At 44.1% G+C, this 26,077-nt stretch overlaps 2 protein-coding genes and 1 long non-coding RNA gene across 4 annotated transcripts in view; 2 read left to right on the forward strand and 1 right to left on the reverse strand.

Moving 5' to 3' along the window:
- Window positions 1-3,878, reverse strand: part of LOC144671549 (basal cell adhesion molecule-like) — a 253,895-nt gene extending 250,017 nt beyond the window's left edge. For both annotated transcript variants that reach the window (XM_078533520.1, XM_078533528.1), the window contains exons 1-2: window positions 3,770-3,878; window positions 985-1,079 (exon numbers count right to left, since the gene is read on the reverse strand). The gene's annotated coding sequence lies outside the window, so the exon portion shown is untranslated. The remainder of the gene's footprint in view (window positions 1-984; window positions 1,080-3,769) is intronic.
- The window catches only part of LOC144671623 (uncharacterized), a 1,108,978-nt gene that overhangs the window by 150,499 nt on the left and 932,402 nt on the right, over window positions 1-26,077 (forward strand). The gene's annotated exons all lie outside the window — the stretch shown is intronic.
- rnf26 (ring finger protein 26) lies at window positions 6,635-11,536 on the forward strand. The gene has a single exon (XM_078533337.1). The coding sequence runs from the start codon at window positions 6,661-6,663 to the stop codon at window positions 8,050-8,052; it is 1,392 nt and encodes a 463-aa protein (XP_078389463.1). The 5' UTR covers window positions 6,635-6,660; the 3' UTR covers window positions 8,053-11,536.

Here is a 26,077-nt window from a genome sequence, read left to right on the forward strand (position 1 = left end):
ATGCTTGTATTTGCACATTGGCTCTTTCTGTCCATTCCTCTGACATCCCTACTCCCTCACCCAGCCCCAATGCTGTTAGTTATTCTTTTATCCTTTTGGAACAGGTTGTGTAGAGGGAGGCTGATCAACCATCAATGTGACATTTGTATTTTTCATATAACTTTCTTTGCTCCTCTCCAGAAAGAACTGATTCATTCGAGGATTCCAAGAGTTTTAAGACTACACAGCACTTCTATTAGAGGCAATATACCATAAGTTTAAACTTAATTTCCTGAAGAATTTTGGGCTTCTAGAAGTGAGGAATGTTAATGTTAGAACATAGAACATTTTCATTTTGCGCACCCTGCATCAGCAACAAGCAAGATCATCTTTTAGATGCAAACTATGATTTTCTCTACTCGCTGCAAGAATGTGCCTTACCCACAATCTCGCAAGAATGCTCCGTGCTGTACCAATTAGACATTTTTCTGTCGTCCACACCTGCTATCCTGTGTCTCTTTGAGAAAGCCAAATAATGTCAAATTATGGGTTGTTTTGTATTTTAGACCTATACCTATTAGGAACTAAATTAACATTTTTGACACTCATTTTATGTGGGCCCTTTCCTGCCAGCACATAAAGGAGCGTTTCATCCCATCAGTCTGGGCTGGATTGAAAGACCAGGGTTTAGTCCATTGTGTCACACAAATTAAGTCTTAATGAGAGAATGCAGTGAAAGCACTACACAAACACAGTTGGCCCATCCTTCTTACTTGAGAGAGAGGGGCTATTATGAGGGGGAAAGAATAATCTAAATGGTAACAGTGACAGCCTTTTTATTCAAAACAATTGTTCACATAAACAGTTATTCATGTAGCTGTATTGTAAAATGGATAATAACTTAGTTTGCAGGTATCGATTTCAAAAAATACACGTTTCCAATGTCTAGATGTCTAAAAGTTGAATTATTCAATACAGTTCACCAGGAGTTACTAATCCTCTTACCATCCAATGCATCTCCTCCTTTTTTACATTAGAGTAGCATGTGTGTGCTAACCTGGATACAGTGGGTTGAGCAGGTGTAACATGGACAGAAACTCCTGCCAACAGAACAAATGGAAAAGAGAGAGAAAGATAGAATTAGCAAATAGAAAACAAGCAGAATGACAGTTACCCATTAGCCCATGAGAAACACTATGGGAGATCAGCTAATAATTATTTAATAACATTAAACAGTTGCTTGGCAGTACAGAATTTGAATATTGCTGAAGAGAGAGACGTCGCCGAAGCTTTACATCTTGCAGTCATCTAGCTGAACAATCCTGTGCACGCTAATAGCTACAGTAACGTTTAAGATAACCAGTCAAACTCATAATGTGGCTCATTTATGCTTTCTAGAAGCAACATACATTCACATGGGGGGGTGCCAACCTTTGCAAACAAAAGGGAGATATTCATATCTTGTGCTTTTTTTGAATAACCCGGGAGCTTGGGAAGCATATAGTTCCCTGTTGCTTTCTCTATTGCATAAAGCAGTGAAGGCTAAGGGAACATTTAAAAGAGGTGTTCAAAATTAAAAGGTGCTCTGTTGTGTGGTAGGGGTCTAGACAAGGATTTTGGGGAATGTCTATTCTCCCAAAGTATGCTGCTCGAGTCTGTAGTTTCTTAAAACCACGACTCTTTATTTACAGCAAATATTTACACATTTTGACCTCTGTAAGAGGTTGGAGCTTCTCTTCCTTCCAAATCTCCCTTACTTCTCAGTCATGTGATCTGACATCATTATTACATCAGCATCATGAATGCTTCTGATGTTAACCCATACTCTAAAAAGGGGATAAAGGCAAAATAGTGCAGATGCTAGAAATCTGAAACTGAAACAAAAAATGCTGGAAAAACTCAGCAGGTCTGACAGCATCTGTGGAGAGAAAGACAGAGTTAACATTTGGAATCCATATGACTTCTTCAGAGCTAAAGGGAAGTAGAAATGTGGTGAAATATATGCTGTTTAAGAGGGAAGTGGGACAGGTGAAGCTGGATAGATGACCAGTGATAGGTGGAGGCAAAGGAGAGATTGCAAAAGATGTCATAAACAAAAGGTCAAATGGGTGTTCATGGTGGTGGTACTGGCTAAAGGAGGTGCTAATGGTGACAGGATGTGATAATAGCCAGACAAGGGTAAGCACTCTGGAAAGAACAACATGAGCAAATGACAGGTGGCCCTAGTGAGGGTGGGGTAGGGAGAGGGGACTGTGGTGGGAAAAAAAAATTGAAAATAGGCTAAAAGCTAGGGATAAAACAGTGAATAAAAATGGAAATAAATTTTTTAAAATAATAATAAAAATAAGTGGAAAAAAATAAAAATGAATATTGGAAAAAGGGGATCAAAAAGGGGTGAGGATGGAGGAGAGAGTTCATGGTCTGAAGTTGTTGAACTCAATATTCAGTCCGGAATGCTGTAAAGTGCCTAGTCGGAAGATGAGGTGCTGTTCCTCCAGTTTGCGTTGAGCTTCACTGGAACATTGCAGCAGGCCAAGGACGGACATGTGGGCATGAGAGCAGGATAGTGTGTTGAAACGGCAAGCGACAGGAAGGGGGTGCCCTGTCGGCATTCCGTAGGGACCATTCCCTCCGAGACACCCTGGTCCACTCCTCCATCACCCCCTACACCTCAACCCTCCTCCCACAGCACCTTCCCTTGCAACCGCAGAAGGTGCAACACCTGCCCCTTTACTTCCCCCCTCGGCCCAAACACTACTTTTAAGTGAAGCAACGTTTCACTTGCACTTCCCTCAATTTAGTCTACTGCATTCACTGCTCCCAATGTGGTCTCCTCTACATTGGAGAGACCAAACGCAGACTGGGTGACCGCTTTGTAGAACATCTTCGGTCTGTCCACACGCATGACCCAGACCTCCCTGTCGCTTACTATTTCAACACTCCACCCTGCTCTCATGCCCACATGTCCGTCCTTGGCCTGCTGCATTGTTCCAGTGAAGCTCAACACAAACTGGAGGAACAGCACCTCATCTTCCGACTAGGCACTTTACAGCCTTCCGGGCTGAATATTGAGTTCAACAACTTCAGATCATGAGCTCTCTCCTCCATCCTCACCCCTTTTTGATCCCCATTTTTCAATATTTATTTTTATTTTTTATATTTTATTTTTTTCTACTTATTATTTTTAAAAATTTATTTCCATTTTTATTCATTGCTTTATCTCTAACTTTTAGCCTATTTTCAAGTTTTTTCCCACCACCGTCCCCTCCCCCTACCCCACCCCCACACGGGCCATCTGTCACTTGCTCATGTTGTTCTTTCCAGAGTGCTTACCCTTGTCCGGCTATTATCACATTCTGCTTTCTATCCTTAATATCACCATCAGCACCTCCTTTAACCAGTATCACCACCATTAACACCCCTTTGTCCTTTTGTTTATGACATCTTTGTCAATCTCTCCTTTGCCTCCACCTATCGCTGGTCATCTATCCAGCTTCACCTGTCCCACCCCCCTTAAACAGTATATATTTCACCACATTTCTACTTCCCTTTAGCTCTGAAGAAGTCATACAGACTAGAAACGCTAACTTGTCATTCTCTCCACAGATGCTGTCAGGCCTGCCGAGTTTTTCCAGCATTTTTTGTTTTTGCTCTACAATAGGGGTTTTGATGGAGTTGATATTTAGTTAGAGTAGTAGATCCTTTCATTGGTAGATAGGTTGGTATCCAGAGGACACAGATTTAAGATAATTGGCAAGAAAATCAAGGAATTTAGCTAGCATTTTTTTACCTTGTGGTTGTTGGAGTCCCAGGACATCACTGCAGGAGTTCCTCAGGGTAGTGTCCTAGGCCCAACCATTTTCAGCTGCTTCATCAATTACCTTCCCTCCATCATAAGGTCAGAAGTGGGGATGTCTACTGATGATTGCACAGTGTACAGTAGCATTCACAATTCCTCAGATACTGAAGCAGTACCTGTATGCAGCAGGAACGGGATATTCCGGCTTGGGCTGATAAGTGGCAAGTGACGTATGTGCCAGGCACTCACCATTCACTCCCTGCACTGCCTGTGCACAGAGTGTACCACTTACAAGGTGCACTTCAGCAACTCTCCTAGGCTCCTTCAACAGCACCTTTCAATACCATGAACTACCACATAGAAGAACAATGACATGGAACGCATGGGAACCACAAAAAGTTAGTTTGCAGGTACAGCAAGTGATTAGGAAGCCAAATGGAATGTTGGTGTTAATTGCAATATAAAAGTGGGGAAGTTTTACTGCAGCTGTACATGGCATTGGTGAGATCACACCTGGAATACTGTGTTCAGTTCTGGTCTCCTTATTGAAAAACGATAGAATTATGTTAGAAGCAGTACAGAGATGGTTCATTCGACTCATTCCAGGGATCAAGGGTTTAGCCTATGAGGAAAGATGGAACAGGTTGGGCCTATACCCATTGGAGTTTAGAAGATTGAGAGGTGATCTTATTGAAATACATAAGATCCTGAGGAGATTTGATAGGGTGCATACCGGGAGGATGCTTCCACTTGCGGGAGAGACTTGAACTAGAGGACATAGTTTGAAAATAAGAGATTTCCCTTTTAAGACTGAGATGAGAATTTTTTTCTCTCAAAGGGTCGTTAGTTTGTGGAATTCTCTTCCCCAGGAAGCAGTGGAGACTGAGTCATTGAATTTATTCAAGGCTGAGTTAGACAGATTTTTGATAGACAAGAGAATCAAGGGCTATGGGGGGCAGACAGAAAAGTGGAGCAGAGACAACAACCAGCTCAGCATGATCTTATTGAATGGTGGAGCAGGCTCGAAGGGCCAAATGGCCTACTCCTACTCCTAAGTCCTATGTTCCTATAAAACACCACCTGCAAGTTCCCCTCCAAGCCACACAGGATCCCAACCTGGAACAATATCACTGTTCCTTCACTGGCACTGGGTCAATAACCTAGAGCTTCCTTCCAAACTGCACTATGGGTATACCTACACTAGATGCACTGCAGCAGTTCAAGAAGGATCATAATGAACTTCTCAAGGGCAATTAGGGATGAGAAACAATGCTGGATTTGCAAGCAATGCTCATATCCATGAATAAATAAAAAGAACTAAAAACAATCAAGAGATATGAGGATCGGGCTGGAAGTGAAGTTGATGTGTTGGACTCCATGGCTTGCAGTCTGACAGGTTCAGTGACTGGCATCAACCAGGGGAGTGGCAGCCTCCACCCCAAGGGAAAATGAACAGCTCCGCGCAGCAGGAGTGCAGGTCCTGGGAGGTGGGGGAACAGTAGCTCTGCAAATCCCAGAAATTGAATTTTAAAAATCCCTAAGAAATGCAAACCCCAGATGGAGGAGGAGGGTGGACACAAACATGACCTCAGTGATGTGAAAACTGGCCCTGTGTGACCAGGTTCTGCTGGTAGGAAAAGAAGTTGTGGCGCAGTTGAAAAAAGTGATACAAAGGCTGCATCTGGGAGCAAAGATAAAGGAAAATAAGGTGATTCGGGTATTTAAAAGGGAGATTGATCTGGGCCAGCACATGCAGTGCACAGGGGTGTTGCTGAGGGTTCAGGTAAAGGTGTTGCTGGTGAATCAAGACTGAGCAGAGCTGAGGAGGTTCTGCAAGTGTGTCATTTTAGTAAAAGGCTGTCCCCTGAGGAACTGGGGTCGGTTTAGGATCGATGACTATATCCTGGAAAAAAAAGGAGCTGGAATTCTACCTGAATCTACCTGAAGAGGGTCAGAGCTTTGAAGGACTTTGTGACTGAAATTAGTGCCACACATGGACTGCTCAGTAAATCCATCATTGTTGTATCTACTATTTAATGTGTAATTTATAGTTTATATTAACTGCAATTTGCCTGTTAAGTGATGTTTTATGTTGATTTTGGTTTTATTGTCAAAGTAAAAGTTATAAAATTGAGGGTTTGTCCATTGGTTTCCTCATTGACGTCGTTTGGGTAAATTTGCTGAGAGGAGCCGAATTCTCCAGCTCTAATTTGTAACGTTGCTCAATCCCTTCAGGTTAGAGGAGAATAAGCTGAAGGAGCAGCATCAACACTAACTTCATTGTTAAAAAAGATTACCTGACAGAACATGTTTCAGCGGGGGAGGGACGCCGGAGAATTGTCCACCTCCCGATCGATGTTTTGCTGCTCCTCCTGGTCCCCTGGCGGTCGATGTGTCCGCGATCGGCTGCTCTGGGCTGGCAGTTTATTTTTGAATTTTGTTTAACGGCTCCAGGCGGGAACCGGAGCAGCCGGAGCCGGATCGAGACCCGGAGCAGCGGGAGCCGGAGCCGGATCGAGACCCGGAGCAGCCGGAGCCGGAGCAGCGGGAACCGGATCGAGACCCGGAGCAGCCGCGGGACCCGGAGCAGCGGGAGCCGGAGTAGCCGGGAACAGGTGCAGCGGGAGCCGGATCCGGATCGGCAGCCGGAGCCGGAGCGAGACCCGGAGCAGCGGGAACCGGATCGAGACCCGGAGCAGCCGCGGGACCCGGAGCAGCGGGAGCCGGAGTAGCCGGGAACAGGTGCAGCGGGAGCCGGAGCGAGACCCGGAGTAGCCGGGAACAGGTGCAGCGGGAGCCGGATCCGGATCCGGATCGAGACCCGGAGCAGCCGCGGGACCCGGAGCCGCGGCGGGAGCCGGCCGTGCGCCGCCGGTCAGGCCATGGCCGCTGTGGTCATCTTGCTGATCAGTGGCCTGGGCCGGGCCCTGGACCTGCTCTGCTTGTTGCTGGACCTCAATTTCTGGCTGGTCTCCTCCGTGCTGACTGCGGCCTCGGGCCTCCTGCACTTGGTGCTCTGCCTCCCCGGGGCCGCGGCCTCCCTCCTCGCCCTGTGCTATAACCTGCTGGGGCTGCTGGCCCTGGGGGCGGCGGAACTGGGCCATTGCGCCCTGCAGCTCACCCTCAGCCTGGCCTGCACTTTGCTGAAGGTGCTGCTCAACCTGGCCGAGAGTTTGAAGGTGGTGGGGCACCTGCTGTCTTACCTGAGCCTGCGGGGGCGAGAGATGCTGCAAAAGGGCCTTGCCAACACCTTCTGCTCCGGCCAGCTCATTCTCAAGCAGATCTGGGATGCCTTGGGGATCTTGGCCAGCCTGGCTGCCTACTTTGTCAACACTGTCATCAATTTGTTCCTCATCGGAACCCAGAACCTGTTTTCGGTTGCCACCGTGCTGTGGAGCCCTTTAGTAGGGGCTTCAGAAGTCTTTGCTTCAATTCTCGCCTATTTGTCCAGCAGTGTCCTTGGCAACGTGATCCTGCTGTGGACTCCATGCCAGTTTGTGATCGAAGTCCTGATCTCCCTCACCAGAGTATTGGCCGACGTTTTTCTCCTGAATCTATATGGGTTGGCGGTCACTTTTGTTGTCATCTCTGGTACAACGATCTATGCAAATCCAGAGATAGTATTGAGGGTTGCTAATCAGGTGACTCTACACTTGATCACCCCTCCAAATCTTCACTGGGTCAGGAGGAATGTCACGCATGTTTGTAGGATAGTAATGGCCAGTATGCAGCTGATGGTCAACTCAGAGATGTGGCGGCGAATATACAGTCAACAACTGCACCCAGGTTATGTCAATAACTGGCCTCTTGACCAAAGGCGGCGGCACAGGGCTGATCCTAATGAGAACTTAGAGGGCCAAACAGCTGTGGACCAACAACTGGCTATGCAGTTGGAACAGCAAGCAGATCCCAACCCAGTCCAACAAGATGGTAACCCTGGAAGCGAACAGCAGCTGACCTTGGCTGAGACCTCTGTATGTGGACCAAAAGCCAGTGATGGACCTTTGCATTCGATAGCAAAGCCAGCAGGCAGCAAAGACGATAGTAGTAATGTCTCTGTGGAAAGCAACCTCTGGATGCTCTTGAAGGAGCAAGAAGAACGAAAAAAGTGTGTCATCTGTCAGGACCAGGCAAAATCTGTGTTGCTGCTCCCATGCCGACACTTGTGTCTCTGTCAAGGCTGCACAAATATCCTCTTGCAGCAGCCCATCTACCAACGCAACTGTCCACTTTGCCGAGAGATGATCTTACAAACGTTGGATGTGTATTTCTGATTGACTGTTTGAATAAGCTTTGATGAAAAGGGTGTGCTGTGCATAGTGTTTTTTTTAATATGTTAAAGTCTTTCACTGGACCAATCATTGAAGTGCTAAATGAGCCTATTTTCAAATTGCTATGCAAATCCTTAGCCATGGACTTCATAATTCAGATGTAATTTATTTTTCTGTTCAACCATAACCTATGCAAGCACTGCGCTGTATAGGAATATTACCTTAAGAATGTCTGTACGTATTACTGGGAATTAGGAGCCTCAATTCCAGCACTTTATTAGATAAGCTGGCCAAGTTGGAACTAAAACCACACTGATCAATTTTCTCATGTCCAGTTACATGCTTCGACTTCTGCCACTTTATTCACTGGTTTCAGAGTTGACAGTGGGAAACTGAAACTACTTTCTGTTGATTTGGTGACCAACACTGCCTGGTAGACAGATACAAGTGTTTTTTTTTTAATTTAATCAAAGAGTTTGGGAGTTTAAAAAAAAATGATCAGCTTTGAGAGGCTGGTGCAACAGATTCATTGAATGTTTAACTTCTATTTTTATTACGATGAGCTGTGCAGGGTCAGGGATCAATGAATTGTCTGCACAGTGCACCCTATGTGTAAATGTCCTTGTTCTTAAAAAAAAGATTTTTGTAAATTATTTTGAGATGGATGACTCCTGGATTATCTATGGCATAGTTCAGGGATATGCTACAAAACTTTGCTTCCCTGAATGCTGTTCTACCACCCAATGCACCGCATACATTGTGAGCAGTGAGGTAGGGCAGTGCTGGAAGCTTGAGGCTTAATGATGGAATAGTTTCTTTGGCAAAGCAGCTGAAATAGTGCATCCAATTAGGAAGTGAGACACACATGAGAAATCTGTTTACATTTTTGAGTTTATATTTTTAAGTTACAAGTTTTCTCTTTAAATAATCACAGCAATTCTTAACCAAATCTGCATTACAGATTACATGGGTCAAAGGAGAATTTCTCTTTTTAGTAACGATGCTACTCACCGAAGAGTAGTAGCACTGTTCAATGGCTGTGCCTCCAGACATTTGCCTTAGGCACTGCATTTGGTTTAATCACCAAATCCATTTGATTAGGGAATACAGGTTGTTTTGGGAAGTGTAGCTTTGAGGACCATTTCTGTGTCTACTGGATTTGGAGCAAGGAATGGGATAGTTCTCAGTTCTTGACACCTGGGTATTTAATACATTAACTGATAAATGCATTCTTTGAATGAAACTCAGCTACTTTTCTCATACCAAATGTTTATCACTACAAAATCTGGCTGCATAATGCAAGCTTTCTGCTGTACAGATGTGAACTTACTGAGATGTTGATTGATGTATACCCGCCTTCCAGCAGAACAACTACAGTAGCAACAAAGTTTTTATGGTAACACAGCCTGAAATAAATGGTGTATCTTTTAAAGTTATTGCAGTAAGACCCTATAATCACAAGACTATTTCCTTACTTGTCTTGGTATCTGCAATAATTAATGGTATGCCAAAGATATCATAGTCAACAGTGATAAAAGAATTTGGAGGTGTGTGAATGGAGACGGTGGTTGCTGTTCTTTTATATGGGAAATTGCTTTCCTTGTGCTTGGCACCTATCTGTAATGGAAATTCCTGATGTGGGGAATTGTAAGTGTACTGACTACAGTGTATGAGGTTGCACACCTCTGATTTTGGAGTTTTCAGGACAGTGATTAGTGAGAAGAGGAATCAGTTACATAACATAGTGTCTAACATGATTTGAATTTATTCAGACCCATAGGCCTAGATTTTGAACCAAACCCCTGCCTAAACCCCAGATAAGCACAAAGTGTTAAAATTGAGAGCTGCTGTGTTCCTGGTTACCATAATATCGATGACATTAGGTGAAGCTCCTGCTAAAAGCAGATGGGAGCCTATTCAAGATTCAAAAGTCATAGCCTGATGATTTCACCTGTGCTGGAACGTAATTTTAAAAGCCCATGAAGCAGGAGTCCTGCACTGTCTGTTCCCCAACATCAAAACATGGCCAAAGGAGCTGACTGACCACGTGAAGCCCAGTAAGTTTAAACATACTTTTTTTTGAGCTCCTTTTGTGCCAAGAGAAGCAGGAGTGGTCCCCACAGATCATGCAAGGAGTTCTTGGGCCTCCTCAGCATCCCACTGATCTTTAGGGAATCTTGACAATCGGAATCTTCCTGATTGCTGAATGCAAGGAAACTTCAGCCTACCCCTTCCATTAAGATGTGGGAGAATCCCCTCCGCCCACTGATTGGCATTATCCCAGGAGTTCCTGCCTGCAGCCAAATTTCTCCTCCCACCCGCCGGCCACATGGCGAATCTGGTCAGGAGTCCAACACATTTTATTTAAATGAGCACAGCTTCTGCAACCTCAATTTGTTAGGGTGTGTTGTCCCTCTACCAAGTCCCCTACATGAAATCAAGGCTGTAGTATTAAACCCATAGTCCATAAATGTTTACTGAGATGATTAAAATTGGTTTTAGGAACAGATGGAGGCTCAATTATTGATACTAAGATGTTTTCTCGTACCATTCCAGATGAGCAAAAATTTATAAAGCATTGGCGTCCACTGTTATCCAACTACTAAACATTTTTTGACCCATGTGTAGGACCTGAATACAACTTTTATTTTTCTCCCCACAACATTACCCCTGGTTCCCTTAACAACCCAGTGGTTAAAGACATTAAGGCTGCACAAAGGTTTACAGACCAAAGGTTTTTGGTAATTGGTTGTGGGTTTTACAATTAGCCTCAATGCTAAACACAGAAAAATTAGCTAAAACTTCCAGTGATTCCTGATGTAAAATGTATTTATGTGGACATCAGATGAAAAAAGGATTGGGGTAAGCTTTAATGTTTTGCCATATATCCCCTTGCCACAGTTGAATAGCCCAAGTGCCCAAGTCTTTAATCTTTGTGGACTGAATACCGTTGTATAAAATGGGCAGTATATTTACCAAGAGAACCATTAGGGATGGGTTAAACATTTAGTTTGATGTGTAAGTTAAAGGGCAGCTTGCTATCTATGGAGAAAGAGGAGGGAGCTGCCAGAGATGTTCATTGGGTTGAAGATTTTTCAAAGCAGCTTTAGGAGAGCCACAGCCATCATGACATTATTACTGTTATCAAGATTGACTAGCTGGTGATGGCTGCAAATACACACTTCAGAATGAGTTGGGTGGCACTTGGCATTGCTAATACATGGTGGTTAGTGTTGAATGCAGTGCATTCACTAATGATTGTGCAGGGAGGATGTTTCAGGTTATTTATGAATGACGTGTTACAGTTCTATTTTATTAAAGCCTACTTTATCTTTTTTGTGTAAGTTCTATTGGCATTTGTTTTATTTGACCTGTAATATTGACAGCTGTTGTGTTAAATTCAGCTTCACTGCACTGTGCTACATTTCATTCAATGAGCTGAATGTGTAATTAGTGTTAAAAAATAAATACATTTATGTATGTTTAATTGCTAATTATTCTTGTTCTCTAAGCACCAGTTGACATACAATGAAGAGTTTGAAAGCTAAGAAAAACTATGAATCTGTTGTGCTTTACACCTCTCTTTAGCTCCAGCCATGAGCATATGGGATCCTGAGCCTTATAAACAAAGACCTTGAGTACACAATCAAGGCGGTTATCTCTTTGTACCTTCTATAAAACCCTGGTTCGGACTTATTGTGTCCAATCCTGGACATTTTAGGAAAGATCCGAAGGCTTTAGAGAGGATGGAGAGAAGATTTATGAGAATGGTTCCAGGGGTGAGTTATGTGGATAGATTGGAAAACTTGGATTGGTCTCCTTAAAGAAGAGATTGGTTCAGCTTCATTTATATGGTGGTCATAAAGATCAATGGAAATTCAATTCTCCCTAAGTACTAAATATGTCTATTTGGGTGTCAAAGCTTTTAGATCAGCTTGCTGTTGCATTGCAAGCCATGTATTGCAGGACAGTAATTCAGTTGCCCCATCCGACATTTGCTGTTCATGCTGAAGCTTTAAATTCTGACATAAGTTTGGTTAGCTGATAAACACCGTGCCCAGTTTTGTGCCAGGCTACACATGTGAGGAAAGTCCTAAATGTCACAAAATCACAGAATTGTTACGGTGTAGAAAGAGGCCATTCAGCCCATCGAGTCTGCACCGGCTCTCCGAGCATTTTAACAGTGCTAATCTCCTGCCTTTTCCCCGTAACCCTGCACATTGTTTCTATTTAAGTAATCATCCAATGCTCTCTTGAATGCCTCAATTGAACCTACCACACTTCCAGGCAGTGCATTCCAAACCCTAACTACTCGATGTGTGAAGAAGTTGTTTCTTGCCTCACATTTGCTTCTTTTGCAAAACACTTTAAAACTGTGCCCTCTGGTTCTCCATCCGTTTATGAGCGGGAACAGCTTCTCCCCATCTACTCTATCCCTCATGATTTTGAAAACTTCTATCAAGTCTCCTCTTAGCCTTCTCTTCTCCAAGGAAAACAGTCCCAAATTCTCCAATCTTTCCTCATAACTGAAATGTCTCATGCCTGGAACCATTCTTGTAAACCTCTTCTGCACTATCTCCGATGTGTTCCCATCCTATAGTGTGGTGCCCAGAACTGTATACAATACTCCAGCTGAGGTCTAACCAGTGTCTCACATAAGTTCATCATAACCTCCCTGCTCTTGTATTCTATATCCTTATTAATGAAGCCTAGAATACTGTATGCTTTAGAAACAGCTCTCTCTACCAATCCTGCCACCTTTAAAAACTTATGTACATACACAACCAGGTCTCTCTGCTCCTGCACACCCTTTAGAATAGTATCCTTTTATTTTGTATTGTCTCTCCATGTTCTTTGTACCGAAGTGTTTCACCTCACACTTCTCCACATTGAACTTCATCTGCCACCTATCTACCCACTCCACCAATGTGTCAATGTCCTTTTGAAGTTCTACACTGTCCTCACAGCTTACAATTCTCCCAAGTTTTGTGTTGTCTGCAAACATGAAATTGTCCCCTGCACATCAAGATCTAGATCGTTTATGTATATCAGGAAAAGCAAGGGCCCCAATACTGACCCCTGGGGAACTCCACTATAAACCTTCCAACCGGAAAAATGCCCATTAACCATTACTCTCTGTTTCCTGTCCCTCAGCCAATTTTGTATCCACGTTGCTAATGTCCTTTTTATTCCATGACCTATAACTTTTCCTCACAAGCCTGTTGTGTGGCACTGTATCAAACGCCTTTTGGAAGTCCATATACACCACATCAACAGCCTTGCCCTCATCAACCACCACTGTTACCCCTTCAAAAAACTCCATCAAGTTAGTTAGACACAATTTTCCTTTAATAAATCCATGCTGACTCTTCCGATTCAATCCACATTTTTCCATGTGACTATTAATTCTATCCCGAATAATTGTTTCTAGAAGCTTCCCCACCACCGAAGTTAAACTGACTGGTCTGTAATTGCAGGGCAGATCTTTACAACCTTTTTTGAACAAGGGTGTAATGTTTACAATTCGCCAGTCCTTTGGTACCTCCCTGAATCCAGGGAACATTGAAAGATTTATGCCAGTGCCTCTGCAATTTCCACTCTCACTTCCTTCAATATTCTTGGATGAGTCTCATCCAGTCCTGGTGCCTTATCAACTTTAATTACCGACAGCTTATCCAATACCACCTCCTTTTCAATTTTAAACACTTCTAGTGACTGAGTTTCCTCCTCTGTCACCATGGCCTGGGTAGCATCTGCCTCGTACATAAAGACATATAAAATATTCATTTCACACCTCAGCCATGCCTCTTGCCTCTGTGTAAATCCCCTTTTTGGTCCCTAGTCGGCCCTACTCCTCCCTTTACCACCCTTTTACTATTGTTTACTAACAGATGTCATCCCATCTGTACTAAATTAGATCTAGATCTAATCCGTTACAATTGAACAGAAACACTAAGTGGGTCAGGAATTAGCTGTGTAAAATGTTGATCTTTTCCCACATTATAATTTTCCTCAGCCAGTAGAAAAAGGGCAGCCAAACTAGAATCTGTGTACTTGTTTCTAATCCAGAAAGCAATTGCTTAATGCAGAAAGTTTGCAAATTTTAACTGGAGGTCAAAAAGTAGATTATCTGTCCTATTTCCAGTACATCCTGATCTAGAAGTAGTAGGTAGTAAATAATATAAGAGTAGGGAGGTTATGCTGGAACTGTATAAAACGCTGGTTAGGCCACAGCTAGAGTAATGCGTGCAGTTCTGTAGTCTCGCATTATAGGAAGGATGTGATTGCACTAGAGAGAGTGCAGGGGAGATTTACCAGGATGTTGCCTGGGCTGGAGTGTTTTAGTTATGAGGAGAGATTGGATAGACTGGGGTTATTTTCCCTGGAGCAGAGGAGATTGAGGGGGGACATGATTGAGGTGTATAAAATTATGAGGGGCATAGATAGGGTAGACAGGAAGGAACTTTTCCCTTTGGTGGAGGGATCAATAACCAGGGGGCATAGATTTAAGATAAGGGGCAGAAGGTTTAGAGGGGATGTGAGGAAGAATTTTTTCATTCAGAGGGTGGTGGGAATCTGGAACTCACTGCCTGAAAGGGTGGTAGAGGCAGAAACCCTCATAACATTTAAGAAGTATTTGGATGTGCAGTTGCGATGCTGTGGCATACAAGACTATGGGCCTAGTCCTGGAAAATGGGATTAGAATAGTTAGGTACTTGTTTGACCGGCACAGAGGTGATGGGCTGAAGGGCCTTTTTCTGTGCTGTAGGCCTCTATGACTCCATTTATCATCAGCGAATCGCACTTCAGAAATGAAGCCATTAGTCCACCTTCTGTTCAGCCCTGATCCTGATCCCTTGAGTTTTAGACTTGGTAAAAGACAGCAACCTTAGAATAGTTGTTAACAGCCAAATTAACAGGACGTTGTGAGTTGAGATCAACAGGAAAATAATTTTAGTGCAATTGGCTTATCCTAGTGAACAGATGCACCTTGATTGACATTGAGTGAATGTAAACATAGAATACTGCGGATGATGGAAATCTGAAATAAAAACAGAAAATGCTGAAAATACTCTGCAGGTCAGGCAGCTTCTGTGGCGAGAGAAACAGAGTTAACATTTCAACATTTGTTTTAATTGTCTGCATGTAACTAGATAAATAAGAGAATGCATCCCTCCCCCATCCGTAATCCTGCACTTAATAAATGACTAACTCAAGCGAAGACTTTCCCAAAATCTTTTTAGGCAGTCCTTCAGGATGAAGGTAACCTCGATTCTGCTGCAGTTCTATGGGTCCTGAGATAGCTGATAAATCCAATGTGTGATCTGCAGACTTTGCCACCTACAGGGCAGGTGGTGCTTGGAGGGTTGGGTAGATGAGTTGTTTACTGATTTGTGTGCTCTCTCTTTGACTTCGCCTCTGTGTGTTCCCAAAGTCCCAAATTAACCTCCATTTTAGCCAGTCATGAGCCAGGAACTCCCATGATACAGCAGGGATGTTTGACCTCTTCAGGGATGCAGGACATCCCTAAAGCATTTCCACTGTCTCCCTGGGAGTCTCCTGCCACAGTCAAGTTCCAAGTTGAGTGAGTAGTTGCTTTGAGAGTTTGGTGTCAGGCATATGAACGACACATCCCGCCCAGCGGAGCTGGTTTTGAGTGATTTGTGCCTCGATGCTGGGCAGAAAGAATCTGCCTTTCTTGTCACCAGATTTGGAGGACCTTGCAAAGGCACTGTGCTGGTAGTGCTTCTCCAGTGCTTTGAGCTGCCTGCTATAGGTTGTCTAAGTCTCTGAAGCCTATAGGAGCACAGGGATCAATGCTGCCCAATGAAACTTCTCTCCATAAACACATAGTGGATTTGCAAAACCGGCCCCTTATTGAATGTGCTCTGAGCTCCCTGGCTGACTTCATAGCAGCAAGAATCAAGAAATATCCATTACAAGCCTACCGACTCCCACAGCTACCTCAACTGCAGCTCCTCACACCCCACTTCCTGTAAGGACTCCATCCCATTCTCTCAGTTCATTCGCCTCCGTCGCATCTGTACTGATGATGCTACCTTCAAAAACAATTCCTCTGAGATGTCCTCCTTCTTCCTTAACCGAGGTTTTCCAACCACGGTGGTTGACAGGGCCCTCAACCGTGTCCGGCCCATCTCCCGCGCATCTGCCCTCACGCCTTCTCCTCCCTCCAAGAAACATGATAGGGTCCCCCTTGTCCTCACTTATCACCCCACCAGCCTCCGCATTCAAAGGATCATCCTCCACCATTTCCGCCAACTCCAGCATGATGACACCACCAAACACATCTTCCCTTCACCCCCCCCGGCAGCATTCCGTAGGTATCGTTCCCTCCTGGACACCCTGGTCCACTCCTCCATCACCCCCTACTCCTCAACCCCCACCTACGGCACCTTCCCATGCATACGCAAAATATGCAACACCTGCCCCTTCACTTCCTCTCTCCTCATCGTCCAAGGGCCCAAACACTCCTTTCAAGTGAAGCAGCATTTCACTTGCATTTCCCCCAACTTAGTATACTGTATTCGTTGCTCCCAATGCGGTTTCCTCTACATTGGAGAGACCAAACGCAGACTGGGTGACCGCTTTGCAGAACACCTTCGGTCTGTCCGCAAGAATGACCCAGACCTCCCTGTCGCTTGCCATTTTAACACTCCACCCTACTCTCTTGCCCACAAGCCTGTCCTTGGCTTGCTGCATTGTTCCATGGAAGCTCAACGCAATCTGGAGGAACGGCACCTCATCTTCCGACTAGGCACTTTACAGCCTTCCGGACTGAATATTGAGTTCAACAACTTTAGATCTTGAACTCCCTCCTCCATCCCCACCCCCTTTCCGTTCCTTCCCCCTCCCTTTTTTTTCCAATAATTTATATAGATTTTTCTTTTCTCACCTATTTACATTATTTTTAAATCTATACCTTTTATGCCCTTTTAGTCTTATTTCACCCCACCCCCACTAGAGCTATCTGTACCTTGAGTGTCCTGCTATCCATTCTTAATTAGCACATTCTTTTAGATAATATCACCACCTTCAACGCCTCTTTGTTCTTTTGTCTGTGAAATCTTTTGGTTATCTGCTCCTATCACTGCTTGCTTGTCCCTACAACCTCCCCCCACCTTAAACCAGCTTATATTTCACCCCTCTCCTATTTTTACTTAGTTCTGTTGAAGGGTCATGAGGACTCGAAACGTCAACTTTGTTCTTCTCCGCCGATGCTGCCAGACCTGCTGAGTTTTTCCAGGTATTTCTGTTTTTGTAATCAAGAAATCTCTTTGAGAGGCCACATAGGACAGTCATCTCAAGCCTCAACATGCAGCATTAACACCTTCTGGACCTGTGTGAACACTATTAAATCAGCAAGTGACCTGAACCACTAATTGTGTACAGGATTTAACATCTTTTTGTCCCACAGTTATCGGCAAAGGTTTTGTATCACATCCTGAAGCCCCTGAGAACAGGAGGCTGTGATGTTCCAACTTGAGGTTTACCCAATTTGTTTGAGCATCAGTTTTTCCATTACATTCAGAAACCAAGTGGCCCCAGTGACAGTTCAGACAATAATAATAATGAATGGGGCTGACATTATTCCTAACTGATGAGGTCTGTCTTATTGCTTTATTTACATCACAAAGATCACCGACCAGAGATACATGAACATGATTCATTAGGAGTTTGATTTACCAACTCCCCCCACCCCCGCCTGCAATTCAACCCCTGACCTTCAGACAAAGGGTTCTCTATTATCTAATTTATCCAAAAGGTATTGGGACACTATGGCCAAAATTTATCAAACTAACCGAGTTGGAGAGTGATTGGTGATGTAGGTAATTTAGGAAATCTGCTATTCAAGAGTTAAGTATGACCAGAAAAACAGGGTTCAGTGCAAAATATAAACATTACTCCATAAAGTAAAAGTTGTCAGTGCTCTGATGTCATTTTAAATTTTGTTCAAGAATTTCACCCTTTCATTTCTCTCCTAAAAATTTTGAATCGGGGAAATCTACGAGTGCTGTCCCCCTGTGCCTTGGCTGAGTGGTCATCCTTTTATGTGTGGATCCTAGATAGTGAACATTGGGAAACTATTGAATGGCATGTAATTTTTTTTTACTTTTTACTTTTGAACGTTATTTGGGTTATCTGGGTGCCTGTGACATGTGGAAGCCCATCACATGTTTAAGAGTTACCAACCAAGCTACTGAGAAGTTCATGCAGGTAAACTGTTTGCCAGGTTTGGGCTGCACACTGCCTCATTATAGGGATGAGAATTTACCTAAATCCAGAGAATTTAGGCAAAGGTTAGCAAGAATCGAGGCTTTGGAAATCCCAAGGTGTATTGCTAAATTTTGACCATCTGAGATTATTCAATTTATTAACACAGTGCATTATTAAATTTCTTACTGCTTGTTAAACCAGAATTCTCATATCTAGTAAGGCATTGACTTGTAGGATTGTCCAGAACTGTGGGAAAATTCCCAGCGACTAATCTAGCCCTTCCCTAGTTGCCCTTGAGAAGGTGGTGGTGAGCTGCCTTCTTGAACCGCTGCAGTCCATTTGGTGGAGGTACACCCACAGTGCTGTTAGGAAGGGAGTTCCAGGGATTTGACCCAATGACAGTGAAGGAACGGTGATATATTTCCAAGTCAGGTTGGTGAGTGGTTTGGAGGGAAACTTCCAGGTGGTGGTGTTCACATGTGTCTGCTGTCTTTGTCTTTCTAGATAGTAGCAGTTGTAGGTTTGGAAGGTGCTGTCGAAGGAGCCTTGGTGAGTTTCTGCAATGCATTTTGTAGATGGTACACACTGCTACCACTGTGTGTTGGTGGTGGAGGGAGTGAATGTTTGTGGGTGTGGTGCCCATCAAGTGGGACTGCTTTGACCTGGATGGCGTTGACCTTCTTGAGTGTTGTCGGAACTGCACTCACCCATGCAAGTGGAGAGTATTCCATCACACTCCTGACTTGTGCCTTGTAGATGGCGGACAGGCTTTGGGGAGTCAGGAGGTGAGTTATTTGCTACAGGATTCCTAGCCTCTGACTTGCTCTTGTAGCCACAGTATTTATATGGCTAGTCCAGTTCAATTTCTGGTCAATGGTAACCCCCCAGGATGATGTTATTTAGGGATTCAGTGATGGTAATGCCATTTGAATGTATAGGGGCGATTGTTAGATTCTCCCTTGTTGGAGATGGTCATTGCCGGGCACTTGTGTGGCATGAATGTTACTTGCCACTTGTCGGCCCAAGCCTGGATATTGGCCAGGTCTTGCTGCATTTGGACATGGACGGCTTCAGTATCTGAGGATTAGTGAATGGTGCTGAACATTGTGCAATCATCAGCGAACATCCCCACTTCTGACCTTATGATAGAAGGAAGTTCATTGATGAAGCAGCTGAAGATGGTTGGGCCTAGGACACTACCCTGAGGAACTCCTGCAGTGATGTCCTGGAGCTGAGATGACTGACCTCCAACAACCACAACCATCTTCCTTTGTGCTCGGTATGACTCCAACCAGTGGAGAGTTTTCCCCCGGATTCCCATTGACTCCAGTTTTGCTAGGGCTCCTTGATGCCACACTCGGTCAAATGCTGCCTTGATGTCAAGGGCAGTCACTCTCACCTCACCTTGTGTGTTCAGCTCTTTTGTCCATTTTTGAACCAAGGCTGTAATGAGGTCTGGAGTTGAGTGGCCCTGGCGGAACCCAAACTGGGCATCAGTGAGCAGGCTATTGCTAAGCAAGTGCCGCTTGATAGCACTGTTGGTGACCTCTTCCATTACTTTACTGATGTTTGAGAGTAGGCTGACAAGGAGGTAAATGGTCAGGTTGGATTTGTCTTGCTTTTTGTGTACAGGACATACCTGGGCAATTTTCCACATAGCTGGGTAGATGCCAGTTTTGCAGCTGTACCGGAACAGCTTGGCTAGGGGGCACGGCAAGTTCTGGAGCACAAGTCTTCAGTACTATTGCCAGAATATTACCAGGGCCCATAGCCTTTGCAGTATCCAGTGCCTTCAGCTGTTTCTTAATATCAAGTGGAGTGAATCGAATTCGCTGAAGACTGAAACCTGTGATGCTGGGGATCTCCGGAGGAGGCTGAGATGGATCATCCACTTGGTACTTCTGGCTGAAGATTGTTGCAAATGCTTCAGCACCTCTGCTGGGTCTGTCCCACTGGTGGGAGAGGACATATCCATTGATCGTGATGGTGGTGTCTAGGGCATTGCCTGTAAGGAATGATCCCGTGAGGATGACTATGTAAGGCTGTTGTTTGACTAGTCTGTGAGACAGCTCTCCCAATTTTGGCACAAGCCCCCAGATGTTAGTAAGGAGGACTTTGCAGTCCTGGGTTTGCCGTTGTCGTTTCCGGTGCCTAGGTCGATGCCGGGTGATCCGTCCAGTTTCATTCCTTTTTTGAGGCTTTGTAGCGGTTTGATACAACTGAGTGGTTTGCTAGGCCATTTCAGAGGGCATTTAAGAGTCAACTGCATTGCTGTGGGTCTAGAGTCACATGTAGGCCAGACCAAGTAAAGACAGCGGATTTCTTTCCCTAAAGGGCAGATGGGTTTTTACAACAATGGTTTCATGGTCATTATCAGACTTTTAATTCCAATCCAGGTATTTATTGAATTCAAATTTCACAATTTTCCGTGGTGAGATTTGAACCCCGGTCTCCAGAGCATTACCCTGGGTCTTTGGATTACTAGACCAGTACGCATCGCCTCCCCCATAGTGGTTGACTCTTAAATGCCCTCTGCCAGTCACTGCAGAATTACAGCAGCAACCACTTATCACTCTGTAACCCAATGAGAGTAGCTGCAAAACTTTTGCTATATAACTGTCTGTCTTCATGCTCAGCCTTTTGCAGCAGTCCTTCTAACATCTCCGCGCTGCTCAACATCAGATATCCACTTACCTGCTGAAACAGAAATATGTCAACCACCTGGTTCCAATTCCAGTGTTGTGTAAAACCACAAACCAAACTTAATTGTCATGAGCTTTAAGTTTATGATAAGAAAACATTGTTTTTTTTTTAGCCTCACTGTCTTATTTGCTTTCCTATACATCTGCTATATGTTTAAAGCCCCCTCACTATTGTTTTCATGGAGATTCCCCATCCAGTTTATTTCCTACCTTCCAGTGAGGATACGCCTGCCATTCATTTGATTTTCCTTAAAACAGAAGTTGCCAGTGAGGACAAACAAGCAGTGTGTGCCAAGGGTTAAAAATAAGTATCCTCTTCCTCTCCCTAGTAGGAGTGCATTTTCATTGTTCTATAATTATTCCCACAATTATCTCGAGCAGTTCTGCTGGAGCCTTAATTAACATTGGGTAAGAATAAGGCTAGGCTTGACAGCTTTTTTTAACAGTTCCCTATTGAATCACTGCTCAGCTTCACGTATGAAGAATGGTCACTTGAATGATCGATACCTCTGAGGACCATACCCTAGCAATATTCAGCACTCTCAAAAGAGAAGGGGAGAAAATGGGAAAAGACTATTAAAACAGGCTCTAGTGTGTAAATAATTAATAAGCCAGATCTTGCTGGAAAAACATGTGTTAAAGCACTCTGTATTAATAATGTGCAAATTGGCAGGAAGTTCAGGAGATGAAGAGGTACATTTTAAGTTTTGAATCTCCATAACTTGTTGGTCAATTTATACTGCTCCATCGTTTGTATCTCACTCTCAGCCTTCCCATTATCTTTAGGAACTTGCTGGATTTGGACATTAATTGCCTATTAAACTCTCTGCAGAAAGTTAGAGCTCATAATTAATAACACAAGTACATTTTAATGATAATGCAATTCCAATCAACCTCTCTAGCCCAGAAAGGAACCCATTTAAAGTGTTCAAACTCATTTCTGTATGTAATAGATTGTTGTTAAAGATTTCAAAAATGTCAAATTTTATGTTTACCTTTTTTCTTTCTTTTCCTATTGTTATTTTTTTCTCTCTCAAATCCAACCTTTCTTTCCCTCCTTTTCTCTTCCTATATGATTTGTCTGTAGTTCACTATGTATCTCTGTTGTTCTTCTATTTCTTTCTCAGCCCTTGTTAAGGAGATGCACTGTTTTCCCACCATTCACTAACGTCCCAGATGATCTGTAGCACTTGACACACCATTACCAGATTGTACTCACTGCAAAGTTACAGCACAAAAATGTTTCAAGCTGAAGGGTGCAGGAAAGAGTCTAACTAATGGCTAAAAGCTACTGCGGATGCTGGAAATCCAAAACAAAAACAGAATTACCTGGAAAAACTCAGCAGGTCTGGCAGCATCGGTGGAGAAGAAATCAGTTGACGTTTCGAGTCCTCACGACCCTTCGGCAGAACTGAAGTATAGCCCCCCACCTTAGACCAGCTTATATTTCACCTCTCTCCTAACTATTCTTCAGTTCTGCCGAAGGGTCGTGAGAACTCGAAACATCAACTGATTTCTTCTCCACCGATGCTGCCAGACCTGCTGAGTTTTTCCAGGTAATTCTGTTTTTGTTTTCTAACTAATGGTGCCTGTTGTGAGATGCCTCACTCCAGCAGGATCCAGCTCATTGTATGAGACTAATTTATCCTGTTATCTGCTGATACAGTATTTGTAAACCAATCAACTGAGTTGCTATCAGACATTGCAATGACCCAGCATTGTAATTTGAATAATAGATACTGGGGGATGGATGGGGGAATCACCAGTAAATTGAGTTTAAAAACATTAATTCTGATTGAACACACCATGATTGTTATTATTTGACAAAGCCAATGTTTTGCAGCCTTGGGCTGATGAAAGTTGTTGTACAATGGCTTTCACTCATTGTGAGGGGGGAAGATGCAGAGTGTCAGTTTTCAGTATGGTTGTAGAGCCCCCTGTTTGAGCAGGCTAATAACCTACTGTGGTGTGTTTGAAGTATGTTGTAAACATAGTCTGACAGAAAGATAAATCGTCTCCACTCCCAACTTTTCACTTACGCTAAAGTGGAACAGGACAATGAAAGAACCAAGGCAACAGTGATTTGGAGGAATGCAGGGCAACGGACAGTCACAGATGTGACACTGGTCTATCCTATATGCAGTCTCATTGTTTATCATTTATTCTTGAAGCAGGAAATTCTGTCTTGTCTACAGCCTTGTTTTCTCTATTGCAACCTTCTTTTTACCTTCACGTTATAAATATTTATAATGACTCATGCTCCTCTCAACATATCTCTCTCGTATGCCACCCTATATATCTTCCTCTTCCCTGCATTAACGACTATTGGAATAAGGCAAATCACTCTCTCCTTCTTTGCTGGGATCTCAAATCTGGACCTTTTCCTGTTACAGGCTTTCAAGCCCAAGGTCAGCATCATCTCATCACAACTTTCTGGTTGAGTTTGTCAACTACAGTAAGTTCCCATTTACATTGTCCTGTTTTAACATTGGTCAGTCAATGGGCCTGTATTCTTGTTCAGCATTGCAAGATTTGTTTTAATATCATTTCCTGCTGTCACATAGGGCCATGTGACCCAATCAGTGTCATTTTGGACTAACCTGTCCCACTCCCTAACTCACCCTATTGCCACTCACACTCCCCCCTCCTGAGCCCACATTATTTTTTTTTATTCATTGCATGTGGGCATTGCTATTGCTGGCTAAGCATTTATTGCCCATCCCTAATTGCCCTTGTTCAGAGGGCATTTTTAAGAGCCAACTGGAGTGAGGATTTCCCTTCCCTAAAGGGCATTAGTGAACCAAATGGGTTTTTACAACAATCAATAATTGTTTAATTCCAGATATCTTTTAAATTCAAATTCCACCATCAGGATTTGAACCCGGGTCCCCGGGGCATTACCCTGGGTCTCTGGATTACTAGTTCAGCAACAATACATCTATGCCACCACCTTGGGTCTCTGGATTACTAGTTCAGCAACAATACCACTACGCCACCACCTCCCCACAGGCTCTGGCGATGAGTGGCAAGAGGCAGGAGTAGGAGCTTTGACTTGCAGGAGGCATGTTCTCTTCAAGTAAGGTTGTGATCAGCTTCACCTCTTTTTGATCAGAAATCTGCTTACAGATTCCTGATCCCAACAATGAGACAATTCACACAACAATGGATTGAATATGTTCAGGAGACTGGGCTGGGCCATGACTCTGCTCTTCCGCGGTAACTCCACCTTCGCCTACACTACGGATGTGGGAGCTGCTCTCAGTGGCTTTAAAATCGGGCGGGATTGGAAAGGGAGGTTTCTGATAAAATTAATAGACACTTGGACAAGTTCAGATTAACTGGGGAAAACCAGCATGGGTTTGTGAAAGGAAAATCATATTTAACTACCTTGATTGAGTTTTTTGATGAGGTATCAGAGATAGTTGATAAGGGCAATGCAGTTGATGTGGCTTATTTGAGCTTCCAAAAGGCATTTGATGAAGTGGCACATATTATTTACCAGCAAAGTTGAAGGCCATGCAGTAAAGGGGAAAGCAGTGGCATGATATAAATTTGGCTGAAGGACTGGAAACAGAATAATACAGAAGTTATTTTGCAGACTAGAGGAAGGTATGCTGTAGGGTTCCCCAGGGGTCGGTGTGAGGACCACTGCTTTTCTTGATGTATAATAGTGACGTGGACTTTGATGTGCAGAGCAGAATTTCAAAATTTCAGATGGCACAAGACTTGTGAACTGTGACATAGGACACAGACAGGATGGGTAGACACGGAGCAGTTGAAATTTAAAGCAGAGAAGTGTAAAGTGATACATTTGGTAGAAAGAACAAGGAAAGGCAATATAAAATAAAGGCCACAATTCTAAAAAAACCTGGGTGTCTTTGTAGATAAAGGCTTACAGTACAAAAGCAAGGAAGTTATGATTACCCTTTATAAAACTCAGGTTTGTGCTCAACTGGAGTATTATTCACAATTGTGAGCACCACACTTCAGAAAGGATGTGAAGGCTTTGAAGAGGGTGCAGAAAGGATTTATGAGGCTAGCTCCAGATATGAAGGACTTCAGCTATGTGGATAGTTTGGAGAAGATGGGTTGTTCTCCTTAGAGAAGGGAAGGTTGAGAGGAGATTTGGTAGAAGTGTTCAAAATCATGAGGGGTCTAGGAAGAGGAGATAGAAATTGTTCCATTTGGCGAGACAGTCAAAAATCAAGAGGACAAGGATTTAAGGTGATTGACAAAGGAAATAATGGCAACATTTTTCCACAGTGGCCAGAATTTTATGCGTTAGTAGCGAGCGTGTGCCTGACCCGGAAGAGTGTTAAATCTCACGAGAAGGCTTCATGCGCACGTTCCGACGGCCTCGTACTCTCGTGCGATATTTCGGTTGGCGAGCACACGCGGGGCTCGGAAGCGCGTCCGCCAACAATCAGCCGCTTACGGATTTTACGTTGCCTACGCGATTTTGCACTCATCGCACGGGCAACACAGGCGGGCGGCAAACTTGTTTTTTCACTTTTCTCATCCAAGGGCCGAATAAAAGGGGAGCAGAGCATGGCCTGTGTGAGTTGTTAGGAGCTGAGGCGAGAGTTTGCTGCTGCTTGTTTGCTGAGATTTCAGGCCTTTTCCTGTCATTTCTTCTGAAGTTTTTGCTTTGTCAGCTTTGTCTAGACTCTTTTGGAGTATTCCTGCCGAGTGCAGCCTTCAGTGCCTGAGACTGTGTCATCTGAATTTCAGCAGGTGGGGATTGTGTACTCCGCTCGGGGAACCTCCTCTGAGGAGGAAGAGAGGGCAGCAGGGAGAGGAGGCTAGCTGTCTGCTGGCAGTGCCGCAGGGACAGACCAGTGGGAGGAGGGGCCCTGGCACAGGGGGTGCAGAGTCAGCAGGGACAGCAAGGTGGAAGGGACCACCTTGGGATGTGCAGGACACCACTATCCTGCTGCCAGGGTGTACAGGCAGCGATCCAGCCACCTCAACATGCCTGAGGTCCAGTGCTGCAGAAGGCTCTGCCTCTCTCGGGACACCCTGACATCAGTATGCTAGATGATTGGTCCGGAGATCGCCTCCAACTGTGTGGGTGGGCACCCTAAGCCAGT

This window comes from Cetorhinus maximus, chromosome 2, assembly GCF_964194155.1.
Source record: "Cetorhinus maximus chromosome 2, sCetMax3.hap1.1, whole genome shotgun sequence".
Lineage (NCBI taxonomy): Eukaryota > Metazoa > Chordata > Chondrichthyes > Lamniformes > Cetorhinidae > Cetorhinus > Cetorhinus maximus.

Coding starts and splice junctions, on each gene's coding strand:
- rnf26 (XM_078533337.1), top strand. CDS start 6,661: ATGGCCGCTGTGGTCATCTTGCTGATCAGTGGCCTGGGCCGGGCCCTG.